At 33.5% G+C, this 17,216-nt stretch overlaps 3 protein-coding genes across 6 annotated transcripts; all 3 read left to right on the top strand.

Annotated features, from left to right (window-relative positions):
- The first annotated feature begins 801 nt into the window (after positions 1-801).
- On the top strand, positions 802-2,072 carry LOC121243342 (pathogen-associated molecular patterns-induced protein A70). The gene has a single exon (XM_041141453.1). The coding sequence runs from the start codon at positions 920-922 to the stop codon at positions 1,838-1,840; it is 921 nt and encodes a 306-aa protein (XP_040997387.1). The 5' UTR covers positions 802-919; the 3' UTR covers positions 1,841-2,072.
- A 4,516-nt stretch (positions 2,073-6,588) lies between these two features.
- Positions 6,589-13,166, top strand: LOC121243340. Of its 4 annotated transcripts, XM_041141450.1 has the most exons (10): positions 6,593-6,938; positions 7,045-7,144; positions 7,245-7,365; positions 7,825-7,946; positions 8,062-8,183; positions 10,419-10,578; positions 10,908-11,022; positions 11,434-11,553; positions 11,645-11,727; positions 12,849-13,166. In XM_041141450.1, the coding sequence occupies exons 1-7, from the start codon at positions 6,785-6,787 to the stop codon at positions 10,942-10,944; spliced, it is 816 nt and encodes a 271-aa protein (XP_040997384.1). In that variant the 5' UTR covers positions 6,593-6,784; the 3' UTR covers positions 10,945-11,022; positions 11,434-11,553; positions 11,645-11,727; positions 12,849-13,166. The 4 variants fall into 4 exon arrangements, with proteins under 4 accessions (XP_040997386.1, XP_040997385.1, XP_040997384.1 ...); XM_041141451.1 differs by lacking the exon at positions 12,849-13,166 and having other exon boundaries at positions 6,592-6,938; positions 11,439-11,553; positions 11,645-12,104; XM_041141449.1 differs by lacking the exon at positions 12,849-13,166 and having other exon boundaries at positions 11,645-12,104.
- A 2,383-nt stretch (positions 13,167-15,549) lies between these two features.
- LOC121243339 (NDR1/HIN1-like protein 13) lies at positions 15,550-16,898 on the top strand. Its single transcript, XM_041141448.1, has 2 exons — positions 15,550-15,701; positions 15,818-16,898. Exon 2 carries the CDS (start codon positions 15,828-15,830, stop codon positions 16,617-16,619), a length of 792 nt encoding a protein of 263 aa, XP_040997382.1. The 5' UTR covers positions 15,550-15,701; positions 15,818-15,827; the 3' UTR covers positions 16,620-16,898.
- Positions 16,899-17,216: the final 318 nt, after the last annotated feature.

Here is a 17,216-nt window from a genome sequence, read left to right as displayed (position 1 = left end):
ACTTCTTAAATTTCTAATTTAGCGTTCTAATCTCAATTCAACTATCACTAGATTTATTAATAGATAAATACTTTATATATAAATAAATTTCACAAAAATAAACATACAGACGGAATGATATGCTAAATTGTAAAACTACTTTTATTGTAATACAAATCTAACATATTATATAAAAATATTTTAATTTGTGACAATAGCATTTCTCATGTTAATAATGTGATTGTCACTTAATACTAATGTCATGTATCCATCAATTATAGATTAATGTCTCGTTTCGATGGTGAGATCAAATGAGATAATATGTAAATAATATTAAAATTATTTATTAATAGTAATGAAATAGTTTAAATTAATATTTTTAAGAGATTTTAAGAAATGAGAAAAAAAAATTGAGTAAAAATATTATAAAATTAAAATATTATAAGAATATAATTTTTTAATATAATTTTTATTTTAAGATTTGAAAATGTTTATTTGTTTTTATATTTTATTTAAAAATTTAAAAAAGTTAAAGACTTGAAATTGAAAAGTATTTATATATATAGTGTTTGAATATTAAAATAAAATAAAATGAGATGAATTGAAAAAAATTTACTATCCAAACTAGGCCAACTGACTTAGAAATATTATGTCAGCTACATTATCAAAAATAATTAAAAATATAAAGATACTTTTAAGATTCTAAAAACTATTTAAGAAAATATCGATAATTTAACATATAAAAATAATTTTAAAAATCTAAAAAGTATTCAAGAAAATCATGATAATTTAATATACAAAAATATACTTTCCCCTCGTCAAGATATCCCATTTTCCTCTCACTAGTCACTCCAGCCAGATTAACCCAACACCAGAGTCTGGAGTCTGGACGCCATCCCCCATCTCTCTCTCTCTGCAATTTTCTTACTCCGCAATAACCATGTTTGAGGAATCAGTATCGTCTTCCTCTACACCTTCAATCTGGGCTTCCATTAACAGCTGGTTCACATTCCATGTTCTCTTCTGCCTCCTCAATCTCATGATTATCACCATTGGCGTAACTTCAAGACTTGGCAACCAAAAGCACCGCGACCAACAACAACAAAATCAAGAAGCGGCAGAAGCCCAAGAACAGCCGCAACGTCCACAGATTGCTAGATCTTCATCTGTGTTGCAGAGGGTCAAATCCATCAACTTCTACTCCTACAGATCCCAGGAACATTCTACCACCTTCGAGCAATTCCCAGAATCAGAGACCCATTACGCTTTTAAGCAGTCCCATGAACAAGAGGAACTCCCACTCACCAGATCTCCATCTGTGCTTCAGAGGCTCAAATCCATCAACTTCTACAGTTATCTATACCAAGGGCCCGGCACAGTACAGTCTCACACCCCCACCGGTTTGCAGAAAACCCAGGAATTCGATACCCATTACAGTTCTCAAGAGCTAAAAGGAAACGAAGATCAAGAAGATGAGCAAACACAAGACCAAGAACAAGATCAATACCAGGAGCAGTCCATGGATGAGATTTACGGCCGGCTACAGAGTGCACACGTTACCAGAAGCAAGTCCGATACCAAGCCGGCCTCGGGCGAGGTGCCGAAAAAGCTGTCGAGGAAGATGAAGAAGTCTGCAAGCTCTAAGTCGGCATTTGCGCATTTCGAAGAGGACGAAATCGTTGAGACTCGCCGGCCGGCTACTGTTAGGGAAGGGAAGGTTGGAGGGGCTGAGTCTGACGATAACGAGGTGGACGCCAAGGCCGACGATTTCATCAACAGGTTCAAGCAGCAGTTGAAGTTGCAGAGGCTGGACTCCATTATGAGGTACAAGGAGCTGATCCACAGGGGGACTGGTAAGTAAGGATAATTACTTTCTAGGGGTGTGTTTTTGTATTTTTTGCTAATTTGGGGGTTGGCTAAACCTTAAAGTATCTTTTCTTTATTCCAGAAAAAGCAAAATTGGTGGGTTAAAAAAAAAAAAAAAATGTAGGGGTTTATTGTAAGTGATGGAGTCTACTGTTTATGTTTATAAAACTATTTGTTTAAATTATGCCCTTATGATTATTACTGGATTCACGCTATTAATTGCTGAATTAATGTTTATAATTTTATGTAGTTTGAGGATTAGAGCTACCTTTCAAACTTTAGAGATTAGACCCATAAAGATATACAAAAACTTGATCTTATTTTATTAAATTCACAATAAATATTATAACATTTCTTTTTATGATTCCATCATTAGCATTAATATAAGAACCTGATAATTCTTGATTGGGAGGAAAGAAAAGAAAAAGAAAGAAGAGAGAAAAGAAAAGAACCTGACAATTCTGAGCACCCAATAATGAGCACAAGGAAGGCCACTTGCCACTGACAGTACTTACTGTATTATTTCTGGATACCAAATTAATGAGTAGGTCAAATGAGAGAAAAGGGTTGGCATTGTGGTGATGGGTATTCATGCCATGCTCACAAAGTCTGTCTTCAATTACAGCCTCATGATTTCCATTTTATCATACTGAAGTCTGCAGAAAAGCTTAACATTTAGGTTTCTGACTTCTTATTAAAACAGCCACACAAGAATAAAAATAAGAACTCTGCTAGTTATAAGTATTTGTAAAAGTATTTGTATTATGAGATCGAAATAGACGCATAAAGTAGGTCTCAGAGTATTTATAGTTGTCCGAATGAATTTTTCGGATAATGTCAAATACTCAATAAATACTATAGAATCTACTATGTGTCTCTATCTCATCCTAATCCTAAATTTTGAGGATTCAAATTTAAGTCACATAACTACATTATTAGCCTATGTTTTGGGGACCATTTTGGGCCAGACATCATTCTACGTTATATGTTAATATTTAAATGATTTGTTTGGGTTCAGAGCATCTTGCTTATCCTTGATGGGTAGGTGTTTGATGGTTGTGTTTGCACGTGGGAGATTTTCTTTGGGTACTGCTCCATTACTCCAATTTTAATGTGCTAGGAGGATTTCAGTGTAGGAATGAGGGGCCACTTTGATGGGTGTGTTTTAGCCTCTATGTCACATATTTATTTTTGAAGCAATGTGAGTCCAAATTATAAAAGATTTATTGAAGCATCAATAATGTAACTTAGTGTTTGAAAAATTATATTTAATTCTCGTACAGATCAAATCTTATCATATCAGCAATAAAAGAACTCGAGAAAATACGGGAACGGAGCGAAGGAGTGAGGAGTTAAATGGCTAATGAAAGATTAGAAATCCAATCTAAAAGTGGTGAAGAATAATGGATGGATTTAGAGAGAACAAAAGGGGGATTCTGTAATTCTGAAAGAAGCAAACTTTGATTGGGATCTAAAGCCACCTTGGCATAGGTATCAAGTGATTTAAAAAAAAAAAAAAAAACCTCAAAATGGTTGGTTGGATATGCCTAACGTGTTTGCTTAAACTACTTTTTTTTTTTTTTTAATCATAAAGTTGTCTAAACTATATGCTAAAGCTTTCATCATAGTGGCATTTAGATTTGGATTAAAACCTTTTATAATTTTTTGATCGAGAAACCTTTTAAAATTGGTAGAGAGATAAACACAGTATGTGAATCCTATAGCATTAAATGCGGCTCGTAAATAATACGAGTCTCGAAATTAAATACAATGAGATTTACATGCACTACATACATGATGATTTGAGGATCAATTTTGATCAGTAGCCCAACTTCTGCTACCTTCCACTTGTTTGATATTCCCTTCTAAGTTTTCCATGGAAATTTCAGTGGTGCTGATTTAAAATCTCGTTTTCATTTTCTTGGAGTTAAGTGAACATTCAAGTGAGGTTATCCCTTTAAACTTTGCCCAATCTTTTTCAACTTTTTTGTGTTGCTTGTAGCTCTCACCTGCACTCCCAAACAAACGAGGAGGCTCTCCTCCTTCCCTTCCCATCGGCCATCACACCTTTCATGGCGCTATACTATTTTCTTGAACCTCCCTATAGAAACTCCAACTTTTGCCTTCGACTGGTGGCCCGACTAGGAGGAGCTATCGTCCTCTAGATTATCGTCTTCTATTATTGCCTTGTAGATCTACTTCAATCTAATTGCCAATAAACTGACATCACTCCACTAGTTGCGTGGGGATAGATAGCCTCCCTAGTGCTCTGCTCCATCTCTTCCTCGTAGCCATCCTGCCAAACATGTGAGGTGTCTACGCACGATAAATGGAACAAAGTTTTTTCTCAAAAAAAAAAAATTGTAAGTGTTATTTCATTAAAAAAAAATACATGTTTCTCCCATAATCAAATGATGTACGAATAATTTTTAAACAAAAGTGATACAGCTATAAAAAGATTTTATAAAAAATAAATCTATAAAATGATGTGACTTCAAGTGATCCATATGATCTATTTTAAGACATAACTAACGTTACAATGTGACATACTACGTTAAACTACGTCAGTTTATAAGTATTTTATTAATTTTTTTTAAATGTTTCGAAAAACTGTCACTACTTAGGTGCAGTTTGGATAGTGAGATGAGATAAGATAATTTTAGATAAAAATTAAAAGTTGAATAAAATATTGATATAATATTATTTTTTAATATTATTCTTGTTTTGAAATTTGAAAAAGTTAAATTAATTATTATATTTTATGAGAGAATTTAATAAAGTTATAATAATGAGATGAGATGAGATTAAATATTTTCGCTATCCAAATGGACTTTCAAAAAGGTGCTGGTTGCTTATGTATGCCACCACACATGACGTGCATCTCGCACATATTTGTTCTCCCATTTTTTTTGTTCATCATGTAACGATTTTAAGTGACAACCAACATCTGCAATACTCAATTGAATTAGTTTGTAGGTTGGGCAAATTACTATATTTTATGGCTGTTTTGTATTAGGATTCTTTTATTTTTATTTTTTTTCAAAGGATCTTCATTCAATCAAACAGTTTTACAAACTGAAATGCAGGTTAAAAAAAAACAAAAGGATTAAAAATTATAATAGTTACAACATTAAAGATAGGTCTTTTCCACTATGGAAATTTAGCAGCCAATGAGGAATTGAAATAAGGGATATGCTTCCATATAAACTATTGGAAGCTGTCCATTGCACAATAGAATGTGCGCATCGATTTAAATCTCGATATATTTTTCTAGTTTCTCAGCTGCTGAAGGACTGCAATGTGTTTCTAATAATAGATAATGCCTGCTCTCATGAAGTCTGTGTCTTCTGTATTGTTCCTTGTGTCAGAGCCTTTAAATGCGGCGTGGCTCTACGATGACATCATTAATGCTGGGTGTTGCTCGGGTGGTGGAGCCATTAATGCGGCGTAGTTCTCTGACCTCCTTCCCTCAATCTATCTCCGCTCTGATTCGTTCATGTCTTATCTATTAGTAGATCAATGACTTCTTGTATATCGCATTTGCTGTTCAGATGGATACTTGATGACTGGACACTACTCGAGAGACCCTCAGATTGACGAGTTTCATCCCCTGCAATACCATCCCTCCTGCAAATCGTGTTCAGATAAGCTTTCTCGTGGGCTGGTTTAGGGACTCTCTTCCTCAAGCTAGGCTTTTGATCTTGCTTCTCTTTTATTCACAAGTCTTTTGGGCTTCATGGAAGAAAATCCGCTTACAAGATTTATAACTTTTAAATTATTTTCTCCCCTTTAGAGGAAAATTGTGATATAATTTCTATCATAATTTCCTTTTTTAATTTGCATCATAGTTTACAAATGGAAAATGATAAAGCTATCGAGGATGCGTATGGAGAATTTCTATTGAATTGTATTTGTTTTACTTAATTGTTAAGAAAGTATTTTTTTAAGAAAAATTCTATATATCATACTACTATCACACTTTCATCTTACTAAATATGATGTGATATATTTATTATCATTAAATGATCATTTATTATATATTTTTTTATCATCTAATAGTGATAAATATGCCATATATTATTTAGTATGATCAAAATAAAATAAGAGTGTGGTATATAGCATTACTTTTTTTTTAATGAGTTTGTAAATTTTTTTTAAATATTAAAAGAATTTAAAAAATACTTGAAAAAAGAAAAGAAAAGCAAAATACAAACTATACAATCCATACAAATGCTCGATAGCCGTTTTCGATGGTGTCATTTACAAAGACTATCCATTTATATTATTTAAACCTATCAATACGCCTTCTAACAGACGTAAGTAATCAGTATAATTTGATATTTAAAATGGTGTAAACTGATCATTTTGATAGTTTAGAATAAAAAAAAATAGTAAATGCAAAATGTTTTTTCTTACTTCTTAATTTTATGGGATTTTTGAAATTTATATCCCAATCAAATTACATCCATTTAAATATAAAAATAATTTGATCTTATTTCATCTTATTATTATAATTTTTTTAAATTATTACACACAATATAATAAATAATTAAACTTTTTCAAATTTTAAAATAATAATAATATTAAAAATTAATATTTTAATAATATTTTATATAACTTTTAATTTTCATCTAAATTTATTTAAATCTAATCTTACTGTTCAAACGGGCGGATTGTTGTTTTGAACGACCGGTGGTCCAACCTCAACCTAACGCGGCTGTGACAGGAGCGATAGTGCCACAACTTTCAAAAAGCACTCCTTTCTTTTTCATCAGGAAAAAGTAAATGAATAAATGGGAATTACGTAAACATTACCAAAATCTGAAAATGAGATTTGCTGTGACGATTTTCGAATCTCTTCAAAAAATATCGCAAAAAAACAGTGCGCACGGGGACGGAGGAAGGAAGTGAGGGTTTCACTCAGAGGGGAGAGAGAGAGATGGTTTGGGCAGTGAATCAACAGATTGCAAGAGGGAAGAGAACTCGGATATGGGGAGGAGCATTGCTGTGTTTGCTTTGTCTCATGTTGGCCACCCCCAAGATCCCCCGCTCTCCCAAGAACCATATCTTCGCTGACATGCGCAACTTTCTCGGTAATCAAACGCTTCACCTGACTATACGTATCTATGTGTATGTTATCTGCGTATTGTTTGATGTTCTGGCTAATTTGTTTGATTCTTTTTTTCTGGGTTTTGACAGGAGTGCCTAACACGTTGAATGTGATTACAAATTTCCCATTTTTGGTTGTGGGTGTTCTGGGTTTTGTTCTCTCACTCCAGGGAAATTTTTTTAACATCAGGTTGTGATCTTTTATTCGATCATTTTTATTGGTATATAACAATAATATGTTCTTGGTGTTGAATCTTTATGGGTTTTGTTTGAAAATGGATTTGGTGTAGTTTTCCAGGCGAGGTTTGGGGTTGGGCACTATTCTATGCTGGAATAGCAGGGGTGGCTTTTGGGTCTGCTTATTATCATATGAAGCCCGATGACAGTAGAGTGATGTGGGATACATTGCCGGTGAGCGTTACAACACTATTCTAGAACTCTCAATTTCATCGTTTATTATTTTCAGTATCTTCATTTTTATTCTGAGAAATTGTTGGAAAGGAAAAGAGACTGATGTTGATTATTCATTACTTTTTATGCGAAAAAAAAGTCTTAGCTGAAGTCGTCCTAACCGAATGGTGGGGAAGGCTGAAAATTGTTGTTCAATGCAGTTATATACAGCACATAGTCACAAAAATTTAACATGGATACTGTTCTTCGTTTTCCTTGATTGATTAACTTGGGGAGTCAATGGCACAAAATGGAAAAAGTAACTAAAAATAATAATAAGAGGACATGTGCTTCTCAGGAATTCCTAGTTTTGCTGCACTTATTATTATTTTAATTTTAGTCATGTTAAAGTACATCATAATATGAAGATGATGATCCCCTGATCAAGCTTTATGCTTACTTTTTAAAAATTATATGCAGATGATGATCGCGTATTCCTCACTTTACTCTAGTTTTATTGTGGAAAGAGTGGGTCCGAGGATTGGATTAAGTTCTCTATGTACCCTCCTTTTAGTTGCTTTTCTTAGCGCCGCTTATGGGAGGTGAGGTTTTAGTTTTAAATCTTCATATGTACCCTCCAGTTTGATTACTTCCACCAACTTTGTTTTGAATTATGCCAAAGTTCAATTCTGAATATGGTTTGCTAGTTGGTTGCAGAGCATATAATGATCTTCGGTTGTGCATGGCGTTCCAGTTGATTCCATCAATAGCCATCCCGGGCATGACGTATGTGTTCCGATCCCAGTATACTCACGCTAGATATTGGCTTTTTGCAGCAGGTATGCCATTTCCTGGTAATTTTTCATTTTGGTCTAATCTGTTAAAGATGGTTAGACATTAATTTCTTTTCGTGATTTTGCCTTGGGAAACTACTGCAACCGTCTGGGTTTTGGGCAACATAACTGAAGAGAAAAAGTTATATTAAAGCAAATATGCTTTAAAATGAAAATAAATAAATAAATAAATGGGGACTGTGAAATGATACTTGTGTAGAAATGGTACCCGCACACCTAGAAACGTTTTGAAAGCTACTTTTTTTTTTTTGATAATTAAAAATTTTATTCATGAAAGCTTTTTGAGCATGATGTTTTTATTATGAAAATATCTATATGTGTGGAACAAGGATATGGCGAATCTATTGCTAACTTTTTTTACAAGTAATGATCAATTTATTATACAATACGCTGAAGGTGCATTTCTAGTACAACGAGGATTGCAATCTTTTTGCAAACTAATTTTCATTACTCGTGAAGTTACACTCTTATTGGTAATACTTTTTTTTTTTTTATAATTAATGAGACTTTATTCCCAAGAATAGGCAAAGCCCAAGTACACAGGACGTATACAAAGGAAATACTTACATCTCTCTAAAAACAAAAGAAAAGCTAATACAAATTCAGGAAGTTAACATAGTTGTAATACTAGTCACACTCTTATTGGTAATACTAGTCAGACTCTCTTACATAGTTGTCATAACCTCTAAATATAAGATAATTCAACCCTAAAATCCTGGTAACTTTAGATCACATCCCTTATTTAAAGATAATCCTTACCATACACATTAGCTTGAATAAAAAAAAAACACTTGAGTAACCTAGTTATATAAGCACAGAATATTGCTACCTTAAGCTGCTACAGTGCATTAGACAGTACTCACTATTTATCCATTTTTCTTATTCCAAGAAATTTGCATTCTATGGATTTTATGTTTCCTGTTAGTGATTTTTCTAGCTTTGAGGTTCAAGCAACACTTCGAGATCGGAGAACTGAATCAAGGTTTATGAAACTCCAAAGAGATCAGTTTGAGTTAAAACTATTCCAAAGAGACCGCTTTTATTTAGTCCCAATGAGGGCTGCTAACTAGGCATCAGGTTGTGGGAGACATGTGCATCTGTGCATATGAGGCTTGATCTAGGACAGACCCTTCATCACTCGTGCTGGGTTAAAACTTTCTATTTCCTTTTTTTTTTTTCAGTCTAGAATTTATTAGTTTGCATAGAACTGTACAAATATTATCCTGTATTGGAGGCTTCAAATTCTTGCAAATTGAAATTCAGTGCTGAAAATTGAAGTGGTTCATGGAATTTTGAAAGTGAAAACCTAAATACTTGAAATTTACCTCCCGAAGTCTCTGGGAGCTAATTAAAAAAAAAAAAGTAATTAGTTGGGACGCCCGGGATTAGTCGGGATGCTGTTCCCGGACATCCGGTGCCAATAAAAAAAAAAAAGAGTCTCTGGGAGAGCCAAAGCTTCAGTTTTCAATATCAATAACTGAAAAGGTAATTTTTTGTTCAGCATTTTTTGGGTTCTAGAGGATATTTCACCAGTTTCATTCATATCTGTAAAGAAAAAGAGAAGTGAAAATCTTTCCTAGGAGTAATGGCCAGGTATATGCAGCTAGGAGTAATGGGCAGTTATATCAGCTATGATTAGGCTGGCTATATCTGTTTCTTGATTGTGGCGATTTAATATGGTGAGAAGAATAATCCTTGGTAGTAATCTGACAGCTGTGCAGCAATATTGTGCTGGAACTATTTGTTTCTTTGTTGAAGTAATTTAAATCTCCATCTAGCTCATGTGTTGTGCTCTGGAAAAATTACACATGCTTACTGCAAAAGATTAGGAAATGATGTCACCTACAAGTTTGCATTTATTGATTTCTTTTGCTAGTTCGTGGAAGGGACTGGTACTGAAGATAGTTGCTTTTCAGAATTTTGAAAACATAGGTTCACTCCCCACTTCTTTCTTTGGCAGGCATCTCTAGATATAAAACTGCTTTCGTCTGATTTGAATCTGAAAAATTACCTTACTTTATGTTATTTCGTTTTCTTCTCTCTCTTCTTTTCTTTTCCATTTAATAAAATTGTTTGTTTCCTGCAATTAGTTTGCCATTATATTGTTCGGGAGGAATTGCCGTAGTTTTGAAAACTGTGATGTTACTATCTTATAATACATTTGCAATGCCTTGCCTGTGGATGTCGGATAATTAAAATTCTGGAAACACTTTGGTACAGGAGCACATGTTCTAGCCAAATTTGAAGGTGTTGCTGACAAGAAAATATACTATGTAAATCGATACCTTATCAGTGGGCACTCCTTGGAGCATTTATGTTTAGTAATGGTTCCTGTTCTGCTCAGTGTGATGCTAATGTATAGAAGCATGAAAGTTCAAAGGTAATTAGTTTAGCTGTGTCTATATATATATTTTAAAAAAGGAACAAATTTGGGATATTTGCGGCACGATCGACTCTTATCATAACCTCTTATTCTAATTCCCTTTTGCTATGTTTTTTTTTTTTTTTTTTTTTTACTTATGACCATCAGCGCTATTCTGGGCAAGATATACAGATAAAAAAAAGTGCTACTTTGATATCTTGTTCTGATCTTCTCACCATTTTGATTCTAGATTGTTATTTTGTAGGTAGATTCTAGATTGTTACTTGCAGCTTAGACGAAGTCTGGGGATCTTTCTTGTTCTGACGTATTTGTGGGATATCTAACAGATTAGGTGATCATAAAGAGCGTCCAGGAAGAGAGTAGGAACAACCAATGAAGGCACGCATGGTGAATTAGCTGGTGGATGACTGATATTTTACAGAGGATTTTAGTTTATTCGAGGTAATAAGTGATTTCTATTATCTTCAACTTTTGCCCAGAAAATCAGTGCCGAGGGAGAGTCACATTGATCTTTCTCCCCTATGATTGTCCAGAACTACGATTTTTTTTTTTCAATCAAAACATAATCAGTGCTGGTTCCATTATTTTCCTTTCAACCCAGATCAATGCCTACGCACTTGGTACCAGATGGCATAAGATCTACCATTTTTTTGGAGTATATATTGAAAGAATGACTTTTTTCCCCTTTTCTAATCTGCATGAAATGCACTCCCCTCGTGGTTCACAACACGATTTTGATCACTAGCATGTATAATTTTGAAAATATTATCGAGGTGTGCTTCATTTTGAAGCTGGACCTTGGTGATCGATAACCAGATTATTAACGTCATTTTCACCATTGCCTTGTGACAGTGTAGGATTTAGGAAGTAATGATTGACAGCTTTTCTGCTTGGTGCCACTGTAAGTGGAACTCTCTGCTTTCCATTTTACAGTCGCAGCACATGGAGGGGGATCTACTGGTGTCATGAGAGGTAAAATTATTTCCTTTTTATATTAACGCTTTTCTTATGAGAATGACTATGGTTTTCAGACTGTAATGTGGTGTGTTATGATTGGTTTCAGGTTAAGGAGACATGAAGGTGGTCAGAGAAGATCCAACTTTCAACGTTTTGCAAGCTTTTTGAGTTTGTTTGCCATGATATGTTGTACTTATTCTACTTTTGTCTGCCAATAATTTTGAATTCAATTTTCCAAGCATCCAATGCAATGATGGGAATTGCTGGCTAACATTTTAATACATGTTTGGCACACCGGGTGCTTACATAGTTACATGACAAACACATGCTTTCACATGCATTTTTGTAGTTCTCTTGTACAATCCCATTTTGCCCTTGTATCTACATAATTTTCTAATACCCAGATCATGATATGTTCTAGTACCCAGATCAAAAGTTTTAAAAAGAAAACAAAAGCTGCAATGTGTTTGCATGTGGCTACAGGAAGATGCCTTTTAAATTATCTTTTGATTTATGATTTGCACTATAATTCCTAATCAGATATAACTCTAAGCTGTTCTCTAGAGCATTCATTTACTTCATCATCTCTGTAATTAATTGCCCACATTTACTATGATGTTCTCCAACATGTGTGACTTGTATTCACTGTGGTTTTGTTGCGATCTTAGTTGCAATCTTAAATCCTAGAACTGAGGGTTTAGGTGAGTTCCCTTGTGGAAGTCGGGGTCGAAGAGGTAATTGTGGATGGAATGCAACCAACTAAATGGTCAGCAGCGACCTATTTGGCTAATATTGGGTGCAACAAAGTTATCACTTCTATGGACTTTTTGTGCACTCCACGAGATTGTCTCTCAGTATCTTCATGATGTCATTGACCATGGGTGAGAGATCTTCCAATCCGCCATAATCTGGTCATGCATGTTTGCCATGATTACATCTAAAGAGTCACCTTCAAGGATTATCTGCTTCATCTCTAGCTTCTTTGCTTCATTTAATGCTAATAATATCCTCAAGTAGAAGACTTTCATCGTCATTGCAGATAGCTGCTAACATGTAGAAGGTCAGCTTGATTGCAACATAAATATTCAGTTTGAAGTTGTCTCGAGGGGAGAACCCAGCTCTAGGCCTTTTTGCTTGTAGTTCGAGGACCATGCCTCCCTTTGATCCCTGTGTGGTTTTCATTGTGTTGATCCATGCCCTCATATTGGGTTTTTCTTGGTTGTGAACCACCTTGTTTGCAGAGTTGATCCCAAGCAAAGAGATGGGGTTTATAATGATCATAATCCACTCCACAATCTGTTTGTTTGCAGAGAAAATGTGGAAACTGACACTCCAATACCAAGAGGTTTTGTAGTTAACATGTATCAACAGAAATTGAAAACTCGAGTGGCTGCCAATACATGCAGTTGCCAAGGACTTCAACACACAGGCTGCCATTACAGTTACCTCAGCAAAATAGGACCCTCATGCCCAAAAAAGGAATAATACAGAGAAAGAAAAGGACCTGCATGGAAAGCATTTTGCCTTGTGCCTTTCTATTTTTGGAGGATCATGATCAAAAGGAACCATCTTACTTAATTACACTCCAGTCTTGCAATCTCAAAGTAAAGAGTACTTTAAAATCAAAATAGTCTACTGCTGCATCATTGAGGCTACTGCATTCAGTCATTTATTTCAAACAGTTATTACAAAGTTGGATCCATCAATAATATTTATATGATTCTTCACAATGTGCGTGCATATATATATATTTTCATTCTATTTAATTTTATTTATCTAAATACTCATTTATAATTGAATGTTGTTATCCACGGTACTGTTTATCTCTTTGAATTTTATGTAAAATTATTTGATAAAAAATTTATTTTTTTAAAACCCTATTTTTTTTTCTCATCATTTTTTAAAGTGTAATATTAGATACAGTCTTAGGATGTATAAATTCCGTATATTCTTTTTAAAAAAATGATAAAAAAATGATATTCTTATATAGATTTCAAATTTATCAACCTTTTAAAAAATTAATGCGTAAGATTTATACTTTTAAAACTTTAAATATCATTTCTACTGGACAATATTTTTAATGTGGAACTGTGTTACCTTGTGATCAGGTAATCTTTGAAGGTCTGTCCTTGTGAGTGTCGGTAGTTCTCAAGTACAAAACCCCATCTTTCCACTTCAGCTTTGTCTTTTGTTCTTTCTTTTCTTTTTTCAAAGCTGTCTTTTGGTTAGTTCGAATAATCATATCTTTAAGTTTGCCTTTTTATCTATATTTTCTTAATCAATTGTTTTAGATTATTTGTCCCAATCCTAAAGTTTAAATTCTAAAATTAAACAATTTTTTAAAAAAAATCAATTATTTTTTCTAAGAAAAAATGATAGAAAGGAGACAAATACAATGAGATGTTAATTTTTTTTTTTTCGATTTGAATATAACCATAATCAATATTTTAAGATGGATAATTATTAGATAATCTTTAAAATATGAATAAATGGTATTTTTAACCTATAACAAAATATATATAATTAACAACGAGTGATTATTTAAAACTTTTGATAATATTTTTACATGAGAAGTGCTATAATTACAAAAAAATCTTATAAAAATAAATTTATAAACTGACATGACATTATATGATACGTTAAATTTATTTTTATTATAAAATAATTTTACAATCTAACGCATTATATAAAAGTACACCAGTTCATAAAATCACTTTAAATTATTAAAAAAACACTTATGATTGTAGAAGCACTTTCTAGTTAAGATGTATCTTTTACAAAAAAAAAAAAAAAAAAAACCTCGAAAGCAACATAATTAAAATAAAAAGGTAGTTAATTGACTTTGGAGTCAAGTTAATGCAAACTCTAATCACAACTAGATGAGATTAACTCTCAAGTCTTGTCGGTGGGATTTCTCTCTCTTGCCTTCCCTCTATATGACCTTTGACCATACCAAAATCCGGACTCTATTTATTAATAATTTATTTTATAATTGTAATAAAATAATAAATTATTTCCATTTACTATGTTTTTGGTTCAAATCAATTTATAATATTTAGACAAATATCCAAATCCCATTTCATCCCTTTCATATTTGGGATCTAATAATTTGTTCAATATTTTATGTTGATATTAATATTATTTTTTTAAAACTTAGATTTGAGAGACGTCCTCCAATATTTTAGTTTAATATAATAAAGTATTTAAAAATTTTAATAGTCTCTATTACCTACATTATTTAATCCAAAAATATCATAATTAATTTAGGCTATATAATCTTTCTCCAAGAATTATACCTTGAATTACCTTTATTTTAATTGAACAATTTGGTTACCAAAGTTGAAACTTATCTCATCGTTAAAATCTAAGTGTTAGATTAACAACGATATCAATGATATGATCTTTAAAGAGGAGGCGATTTACAAAAAAAAATATGGATTAGAGTCAAATAATGACTCTATTAGTGTGATAATCATATTGCAAAAGAGAGTTGTATCTTCGTAGCATTATCGTCCAACCAATATATGGTAGGATAGACGAAGACAGCTTAACTTTAAAAGTTTACGACGAGAATATAGATATATAAAATGAGTTTGAACATCTATCAAGTATTCTAAGCCCTATAATTTGAAAATAAATTTTAGATAATTTAAATATTTACATGAAAAGAATGGTAATTCAAGAAAATAAGTACAAATTATCCTTAAAGATAAAGTTATATGCTAAAATGGTGTAAACTCTATAATATGTAGTGCTAAAATACATATTAAATATATATCCTTTTATAAATTAATAAAAATAGGGAATCTTATACAAATGAACGGCAAACTTTATAAAAATGGGAAAAAAAAAAAGAAGAGAAAAAGACAGGCCCCACAAATTTCTGAAGAATTTCACTCAATCACATGTTAAGCACCGCAGACAAAAAAAGCTCAAAAACCACGTGTAAGATGTACAGTTCACATCGCATAATTAATAAATAAATAATTATATAAATAAAATGTTAAAATCTTTGCATTTAAGTCACAGAGAGAGAGAGAGAGAGAGAGACTGTAAAAAGAAAAAGAAAAACACAGTCAGTTTCGTAAGAAGAAAAATCTCAGAAACTACGAGTGAGAGAGAGAGATTATTCCTTTCCTGATCTTTCTAGTTTGCACGATTCGGTGAGATTTCTACCAAAGCAAGCAAGCATTAATCTTTCTAAATTCTCTCTTTCGATCCATCTCTCTCTTTGTTTATTTGTTTTGAATAAATTCTTAAAGATCATCTGTATCTGCAGAAATCGCAAGATGACAGACAGAGTCTACCCTTCTTCCAAGCCCACCGGCATTAACGGCACTGCCACCGCCGGTGTCAATAACACGACAACCCCAGCCGCCCCTGTCAAGCCCCAACTCCGGCAACCTTACCGACATCCACCCCAGTACCACAACCACCGACGCCGACGCAGCCGACGTGGCCTTTGCTGCTGCTGTTGCTTCTGGTCGCTCCTTGTCCTCCTCGTGGTGACTCTTCTCGTTTCCATCGCCGGTGTCGCACTCTACGTCATCTACCACCCCCAGCGGCCCCAGTTCTCGGTCTCATCCCTCCGCATTGCCAAGCTCAACCTCACCACCACCGCAGACTCTTCCTCGCACGTTTCTTCCCTCCTCAACCTCACTCTCTTCTCCAAGAACCCGAACTCCCAAATCACCTTCTTCTATGACCCCTTCGTCCTTTCTTGCTTATCTTCACACTCAGTCCAAATCGCCAACGGCTCTATCCCGGCGTTCGTCAGCGACAAGAAGAACGAGACGACTTTTCGAACAATCCTGGCGGCGTCGAGAGATCTGGACACGGATTCCGTGACGGCTCTGAGGTCGGATCTGAAGAGGAAGAATGGCGTCCCCATGAAGATTCAGATGGACACCGAAGTGAAGGTGAAGCTGGGAGGGATGAAGACCAACAAGGTGGGTATAAGGGTTACTTGTCAGGGTATCAATGGGGTTGCACCGAAATCCAAGTCCCCGTCGGTGGCTTCTGTTTCTTCATCCAAATGCAAGGTCGATCTACGGATCAAGATCTGGAAGTGGACTTTTTAAGTAATTGTCACTAAATTTTCTTTCTTTCTTTCTTTTTTTTGGGTTTGCTTTGCTCTTTATATTTCTTTTTTCTTTTTCTTTTTCTTTTTTTTTTTTATGGGGTTTTTGAGAAGTTTCAAAGATGAAGATTGGTCTGAGAATTTGAGGTTGATAGAAGATTATAAAAGGGATTAAGATTAGAGTTATTTTGGTAAAGTTTTCTTTTTTAATTTTTTGGGAAGTTTGATGCTGTAAGCCAATTCTGGAATTCAATGGTTATCAACTCCATGATGATTTCAAGTCTTCTTGGAGCACTCTGATTCTGCTTATTTCCTTGCATGGCTAGTTTTCATTTTGTTTGTAATCTGTTTTGAAAATGGATAATTTGAGAAATGTTTTCTTCACAAATAAAGATTTACTATCTACAAAAGTTAAATTCATAAATTAAGATGACATAGTTCATACAGCAACGGTTTCATATTATCATTATAATTTTATCAAATTTTTATATAAAATATAATAAATAATTTAATTTTTTTAAATATTAAAATAATAATAATAATAATAAATAATATTTTAATAATATTTATTTAACTTTTAATTTTCATATAAGATTAT

The sequence above is a fragment of the Juglans microcarpa x Juglans regia genome, chromosome 8D (genome assembly GCF_004785595.1).
Source record: "Juglans microcarpa x Juglans regia isolate MS1-56 chromosome 8D, Jm3101_v1.0, whole genome shotgun sequence".
Classification (NCBI taxonomy): Eukaryota; Viridiplantae; Streptophyta; class Magnoliopsida; order Fagales; family Juglandaceae; genus Juglans; species Juglans microcarpa x Juglans regia.
This window is presented reverse-complemented; position numbering and strand designations above follow the sequence as displayed.

What these genes read in the sequence shown, in the direction of transcription:
- LOC121243342 (XM_041141453.1), top strand. Translation starts at nt 920, where the DNA reads ATGTTTGAGGAATCAGTATCGTCTTCCTCTACACCTTCAATCTGGGCT.
- LOC121243340 (XM_041141450.1), top strand. Translation starts at nt 6,785, where the DNA reads ATGGTTTGGGCAGTGAATCAACAGATTGCAAGAGGGAAGAGAACTCGG. An exon ending in GGAAATTTTTTTAACATCAG is followed by an intron (nt 7,145 to 7,244) that starts GTTGTGATCTTT and finishes GATTTGGTGTAG; the next exon opens with TTTTCCAGGCGAGGTTTGGG. An exon ending in AGAAGCATGAAAGTTCAAAG is followed by an intron (nt 10,579 to 10,907) that starts GTAATTAGTTTA and finishes GATATCTAACAG; the next exon opens with ATTAGGTGATCATAAAGAGC.
- LOC121243339 (XM_041141448.1), top strand. Translation starts at nt 15,828, where the DNA reads ATGACAGACAGAGTCTACCCTTCTTCCAAGCCCACCGGCATTAACGGC.